This window comes from Fonticula alba (genome assembly GCF_000388065.1).
Source record: "Fonticula alba strain ATCC 38817 unplaced genomic scaffold supercont2.2, whole genome shotgun sequence".
NCBI lineage: Eukaryota > Rotosphaerida > Fonticulaceae > Fonticula > Fonticula alba.
Genome location: NW_009242972.1, coordinates 1280729 through 1287848, shown reverse-complemented (window position 1 = coordinate 1287848; position 7120 = coordinate 1280729). Strand labels below are relative to the sequence as shown.

Here is a 7120-nt window from a genome sequence, read left to right as displayed (position 1 = left end):
CCCCCCCCCGCCCCTTCCCCTCTGCCTTTCCTTCCATCGCCACGCCGACCAGCCTCGGGATCCGGCATCCAGACGCATTGCGCGTCGGGCAGCTGTGACACAGCACCCTCCACCCCTGCAGTCACCATGACCTCGCCCGCTTCTCCCCGGGGTAGCCTGCCAGGGCTGCAGCTCCCGCCTGGCGATCGGACGGCCATCGCGCGACATCTGTCCGCGTCGCTGCCGATCCGGCGAGTGCTTCTCGTCTGTAAGCACAACGATCTGAATGTCTCGGCCACTCTGGCCAGCGTGGCTTCCTGGATTTTGCAATACCACACCTACGACGCGGCACACGAGGCAGCCTCGGTGGCGATGACCGTGGCCGCCACCACTGCCACACCGCCCTCGCCCTGGGCCACCAGTACGTCCATATGCATCCCCCCCCCCCCGTCTCTTGTGGCTATCGACCACCGATCTCCGGTGCTGCCCCCTGCCTCGCTCCTCCCCATTGCCATGGCCGTCCATCCCCGATGGGCTCCATTCTGACGGTCGTTCCCGTCAAATCCACCAAGCTCCCGGCTCCGATCGCCCGGCACACCCGCCGATCCTCATCTTCCTGGAAACGTCCAACTTCCTGGACCAACATGTCCGCCAGGTGCGCGCATACGCCTCTTGCGGATCTCCTACCCCCGCTGCTGCTCCCTTGCCAGGCGGCAGGCCCCCCCCCCCCTCCCCCCCTGCTCCTCATCATGGAGATGATCCACCCCGGCTTCTCGCGACCGCTGACCCCTTGCACATGTGCGCACATCCATGCCCAGACCGGCCTCCTCGACAGCGATCGCGTGGTTCCCTTTCTCCCGGCCGGCGAAGCGCGGCGCTGTGTCCGGTCGCTGTTGGCATTCAAGCAGCGCCTGCAGCAGCAGGCCGCTTCATTGGATGATGGCCCCTGTCCCATGAGCCCTCTATCGACGGAGGACTGTATGCAGTGCAGCTCCGCTTGCTCCGAGCCCTTCTGCGAATCCTCCCACTCGGACATCGATCTGATTGTGACTCTTGGCGGCGACGGCACGGTCCTGTACGCTCGGCGTCTCCCTGCTCCTCCTGTTTTCCCCCTCTCCTGCCACGGCTGCCAAGGGGCCTTCCCACGCTATCCCACTGTGTCCTCGAGGCCCCTCCCTCTTGCCCTCTGCCTTTCCCCCCCCCCTCCCTCTCTCTCTCTCCCTCCCTCTGTTCCCCCCCCCCCCACATGTGAGCACTCACACACCTCCCCCAGTCGTGCTTCTTCGCTCTTTCCTCGGCATATGCCGCCAGTGCTTCCTCTGCGCCTGGGGACACTGGGCTTCTTGACGCCCCACTCGGTTGGCAGCTTCCCGCGCAAGTTCCAGTTGATCGCCACTGCTGTGCGTTGGCCTTCGCCCTTTCGGCCCTTCTGCCCCCCTTCCCTCCCCCCCCCGCCCTTCTAGCCTCGGGCTGCGGTTTTCCTGACATGATCTCCGGCTTTTCCCCCTGCTCTCTCCCTTCTGCGCTCGGGGCCTGCACGTGAATGCCGGCCCCCCAGCAAGCGGCCATCACCCACAAGATGCGCATCCAATGTGCCTACGTACCACACGATGTGGGCGCCGCCAGCCCCGGTCTTGTGCCTGCCTTTGGCACCCTGGGAATGTCCACCTCGGCTCCTTCTCTGTCGCTGCCTGTCGGCGAGTCGCCAAGCCAGTCCCCCGGGGAGGCTGCCTGTCCCCCGACCGCCGGCGGGCCCAGCCGCAGCAGCGCCGTTCCCCTCTGCTCTCACTCCAACGACGAGCGCTGCTCCCCCCCCGGTGGGGCGACCGAACCGTCATCCTCGTCTTCGTCATCCTTGTCGAATGGCTGCTGCCGGAATTCCGGTCGTCCCGCCGGCAAGGAGGGCAGCCACCCCCTCTGTGCCGGGGCCGGCTCCTCGAGCGACCCGAGCCAGGCTCACGTTCGGACTTTCCATGCGCTCAATGAGCTGGTGATCGATCGGGGCGTGTCGCCGCACCTGACCGCCCTGCAGCTGGCCGTCGGAGATCGACACATGCGCGGAACCATCAATGCCGACGGGCTGATCATTGCCACGCCCACCGGCTCGACGGCGTACTCCCTGTCGGCCGGTGGGAGTCTCGTCCACCCGGCGGTTCCGGGGATCCTACTGACGCCCATCTGCCCGCATGGGCTGTCCTTCCGCCCGGTCATCGTCCCGGCCACCGTGCCCTTGACCATCACCAATCCCCCCCTGCCGAGCACCAGCTCGGCCCCTCCTTCAGTTTCCTCCTCCCACACCGACCTCGACCTGGCAGCCAGTGGCATGGCCCTCGGCGCGTCGCTGCTCGGAGGCATGGGCTTCGCCTCTTCGTCATCCTCCGAAGAGGCAGCAATGCCCGCCCTTCCTGGCGGCGACCAGGGCGATGCCACTGCCGCTGCGCCTGGGGCCGGGGCCGGGGCCGGGGCCCGCGCGACGGGCTACCCCCCGCTGGTGAGCCTTCCCCGTGCTGGAACCGGGCTGGCCTTGGCGACATCGGCTCCGGCCCCGACGTCCCGTGCGTCTGCCTGGCTGACCGTCGATGGGAACCAGGTGGCGGAGCTTCGCCGGGGGGATCATGTTGTGGTGTCGGTTTCGCCCTTCCCCGTGCCGATTGTGTCTCGGTGCTCCGACGCCACGGACGACTGGTTTTCCTCGCTGGAGCGTTGCCTTCAGTGGAATGTGCGCGAGGGCTATGTCCCGCCGGCGCAGACCGGTGCCCACCACCGGAGCCCCCCCTCCGGCCATGGCGCGACTTCTGTGGCTGGCGCTGGCGCCGGCCTCTTCCCTCCTGGGGCATTCTCATGACCGGCCTGCCTCACGCTCACCTGTTCGCACTGCTTGCGCTGCTCCTTTGCGCGCCTGCCGCTTCTCGAAAGGCGGGGCCGGGGGGTGACCCTGGGGCGCACTTGACTAGATCCCCCATCCTTATGCACATTTCCCTGCGTGTGTCTCCTTCCTCCTTCTTTCCCTCCCCTCCTCTCTCTCTCTCTCTCCCTCTCTCTCTCGCTCTCGCCCCCGGAGGGATGGAGCAGGATCGCGCGTGGCTGGCCGCCAGAAGGCAGAACAAAATACATCCCTCTCCTGTTGTGGGCTCTTTCTCTCGGCCTGCTGGGCATCTGTTCCTCTCTCTCTCTCTCTCTCTCCGGGGGAGCCGTGCTCTTCCTCCCCGAACCTGCCCCCCGCCCCTGCGCGCGCGTGTGTGTGTGTGTGTGTGTGGTGGGAGAGGGCCAGGGCGGCGGGCACGGTCGACAGCGGCGGTCACGAACGGCCCGTATCACGTGCCGGAACTTCCCACAGAAACCCTCCTCCCTGAAGGGTATTTTCGTGCCGGTGTCCTCCCCCTCTGCGGCGCCGCCCCCGGCCGGTTGTCCCCCAGGCATCGGTCCGCTCGGCGGCCGTCCAATATGTCTGTCCCGCCTTTGCGGTGTGTCTGTCTCTTGTTGAGAGTGGGGGGGGGGGTACCGCCTGGACGTGAGTGCCCCCAGCTCCGGGCAGTTGTGCTTGTCATCCTGCCCCCTCGACGAGGACGCCCTGCCCTGTTGGGAGGAGGGGCAACGGCGGCGCCGGATGACTGACCGTGTTCCCCTGTATTCGCGCTTGTGTCAGCGAGGGCTGGCGATGTCGGGGGCGGAGGGGGGGCGGAGGGGGGGGGGGCAACTCTTGCCAACGGGCATTGGGACGGGGCCATATGGGCAAGTGATGCGCCCGAGTCATCTGCCCCCCCCCGCCCCCCCCGCACACGCCCCCGGCTCGATGTGGCGAGATTGCTCGCTGCACGCGTGAAGACGCCCGCGCCTCGCGAAATGAGATGACTGGCGTGCCTGGCAGTTCCAGTGCCGGCCCCGCGACCAGGCGGGCTTTTCCGTCCTGCGTGTGTCCCACGGCCGAATCCGCAGGACGCGGCGAAACAAGCGCGCCGGGCCGTGGCCCTCCCAGCGGCGCGGTGGTATGTGCCTGCCGCCCCTGCATAGTCTGGTTACGAGCGACAAGCCCAACCCCCGACGGATGCCGCCACGCCCTCCCGCCCTTCCCCCTGGCGGTGTCCGGCTGACATGCCGCCGCGCGGGCCATCCCCCCCTCCCCCCCCCCCGCCGGAGAGGCTAAACATTGAAACCCCACCGATTCCAGATCAGATCCCCCCCCCCGTTGGATATTTTCCTCCTCCACATCTCCACCAGCCGGACACCGCCCCGTTGGTGTCTTCCCCTGCGCCCCCTTCTGCTCTCCCTCCCCCGCCCCCTCCTGCTCTTCCGCGCCCCCTCTCCGCTCGTCTCCTCCTCGAGCAGGACCGCACCGGACCTCCGCGACGCCTCTCTCTCTCTCCCTCCGGCCATGACCGGCTCCTCTCCGGACGCACAGCCGCTGCTGGATCCCAACAGTGCCCCGGCGGTTTTCTCCCTCTACGACGATGACGCCGACGATTATGGTTCCCACCAGCAGGCCGAGCTGAGCATTAACCACAACAGCGGATCGACCGACCTTGACAGTGAGATTGTTCGTGCCTCGCCCGACTGCGTCCTCCCTCCCACAGCCTGACGCAATGCGCATGCTCTACACCGGCGACTCCTCCCCCCGCCCCCCCCCCCTTCCCATGCCACTGACCCTTCGCCTCGCTCCCTCCGATGGCCGTGCTCCCCCTTCCCCCCTCCTGGCTTGACCCTCTGTGTCAGGCCCCTTCGGCCTCCAGCGCCTTCCGCCGCGTCCAGTCGGCATCGCATGTGTCCAGCCTCGGGCAGCCGGTCCCCGGCGCCGATGCGGCGCTTCTGCCGCCCGGCAAGGACACCGGCCTGTCCTACGATGCCCTCTCCTCGGACGCCGACTCGGTGCAGACGCGCAACCGGTCGGCCACCTCACCCGGACACTTCGACACCATGCCCGTCCTTTCACACCTGACGACCACCTTCCAGACCCTGATGAATGTACGTGCGGCGTGTGACACTCCTCTCTCTCTCTCTCTCCTCCCCCGCTCCCAGCTACCCCCCGCCGCCCCTCATTGCCGGCGCCCCAAGCAACACCGCCACATCGTCACTGACTTGCACCCTTTGTGCGACGCCCCGATCGGCGCCCCCCTCCCCCCCTCCTCCTTCCAATCCCTTCCTGCTTGCGTCGACAGATCACCAAGTCCATTGTTGGTGCCGGGTCTTTCATGCTGCCGTACTGCCTGAAGAACATGGGCATCATCGGCGGCTCCTTGACCATCATTCTTTTCGGCCTGGTTTGCACCTACTCCGTTCTCATCCTGGTTCGGTGCAAGCGCCTCGTCGCGTCGCGCACCTTCAAGCGCGAGCTCACTTATGTGGATCTCGGTATGGCCGGGGCCCGCGTGTTTTCCCTGTTTTGCCCTCCTCCCGCGCCGCTCTTCGACAAGCCGACACACACACACACACACACACTGACATCCTCCTCAGCGCGCGAGGTCTTCGGCCCCAGCCTCTCTGTGGGTGTTTTCCTTCTGCTGATTTTCGCCTCCCTCGGTGTGAGTGCCTCCTACATTGTCTTTGTCGGTGACACCATGCACGATGCGTACCCGAGGTTCTCAAGCTTCGATTACAAGCTTGTCACCACGCTCATCATCCTGCCGATCACCTGTACGTTCACCGACCTCACCGGGCCCCGCTCCGTTCAGCTTGGCCGGCGCCCTTTTCCAACAGCCTCGAGCGGCCGGCGATCCATCCTCTAACCTGCCAATCTGCTTGCCTCTCCCGTCCCCCTCCCCAACCAGGGCTTCGCACCCTCAAGGCCCTGTCCTACACGTCGGTCGTCGGAACCCTCTGCCTGGTCGTGGGCATGGTCGTGACCATGGTCTATGGCTTCGATCACCACCTGGATGACCTGCGCACGGCCGACCCGACGCTCATTCGCTTTGACACGTACTTCCACTCCTTCGGCTCGGTGGCTTTCCTCTTCTGCATCAGCTTCCTGGTTCTGCCAATTGAGCGGTCCATGCGCTACCCCCGGCGGTTCTGGCTGCCGTTGGCCCTGTCGGTTGCCTTTGTCTCGCTGTCGAACATCGTCTTCGCCATCCTGGGCTACCTCTTCTTCGGGGAGGACATCTGCTCCAACATCCTGCACAACCTGACCATCCCCTCGGTCCTGGTGGATGTCATCAAGGTGGCCATCTGCATTGACTTGATTTTCACTTACCCGCTGATTTTCTCCGCCGGCCGTGAGATCGTCGAGAATGCCCTCCTCCGCCCGGGCGTGGTGCACTCTCTCGACTACCTGAAGCGCTGTGGCATTCGAACGGTCCTTGTGGCCCTGACCTTCGGCCTGGCCCAGGTGAAGTCCTTCGGCCTGATCACCAACCTGGTCGGTGTGCCGATGTCCCTGCTTGCCTTCGTCTGCCCGCCCATGATGCACTTCATGCTGGTTGGCTGGCATGGCGTCCGGCCGTTCGAGCGCTGGGTGTACACCCTGATTGTGGTTGGCGGGCTGGCGTGCGCCATCCTCACCACGGTCATCGAGTTTATCGTCGTGCGCGAGGATTGCGGTGCCATGGCCGACGCTCTGGGTGGCTGCATCTCTTCGCTGGCCGCCGGTGCCGCCGCGTGAGCACAGAGGAAAAGCCCAACGGCCCATCGAAGCGGCACGCCCCCATTTTGGGAGCACGCTCAGACGCGCGCCTCTCCCTTCCTCCCCTCTCTCCCTGCCTTTCCTCCTTGTCGCATGCGCTCCCGCGCGTCTGTGTCCTTGTATTATCCCCCTCTTTCCCTCCCCCGGGGAAAAAACAAAAACAAAAAACAACCGGGCCACGGAAAGAGGCTCCCCTCCACGCACACACACACACACACACACACACACACACACACACACACACACACACACACACACACACACACTTCACCAATGCAGTTTAGATTTCACTCTCCATTGGCACTTCCAAAGGGACCAACGCTGGGCCCTGCCTGCTCGGCTCTTCTCCACAAGTTCACGCGTTTCTCCACGCCCGGAGCAGTCGATTGTGGGGTATCCGTATCACGTGTGGGCGATTCGCAAAGCTCCCCGGTCCCAACGCAGTCTTAACTTCCCCACGGTTTTTATTTTTTGAAATCCCACCCCCGGCGTGCCTCGGCTCGGCAACGGGCAAGTCTCGCTGGGGGG

At 65.6% G+C, this 7120-nt stretch overlaps 2 protein-coding genes across 2 annotated transcripts; both read left to right on the top strand.

Annotated features, from left to right (window-relative positions):
* Positions 1 to 9: 9 nt before the first annotated feature.
* H696_01311 (hypothetical protein) lies at positions 10 to 3012 on the top strand. Its single transcript, XM_009495205.1, has 5 exons — positions 10 to 400; positions 552 to 634; positions 798 to 1054; positions 1253 to 1379; positions 1538 to 3012. Exons 1-5 carry the CDS (start codon positions 127 to 129, stop codon positions 2822 to 2824), a joined length of 2028 nt encoding a protein of 675 aa, XP_009493480.1. The 5' UTR covers positions 10 to 126; the 3' UTR covers positions 2825 to 3012.
* A 1163-nt stretch (positions 3013 to 4175) lies between these two features.
* H696_01310 (hypothetical protein) lies at positions 4176 to 6813 on the top strand. Its single transcript, XM_009495204.1, has 5 exons — positions 4176 to 4513; positions 4690 to 4938; positions 5133 to 5325; positions 5428 to 5607; positions 5742 to 6813. The coding sequence occupies exons 1-5, from the start codon at positions 4352 to 4354 to the stop codon at positions 6569 to 6571; spliced, it is 1614 nt and encodes a 537-aa protein (XP_009493479.1). The 5' UTR covers positions 4176 to 4351; the 3' UTR covers positions 6572 to 6813.
* The last annotated feature ends 307 nt before the right edge of the window (positions 6814 to 7120 follow it).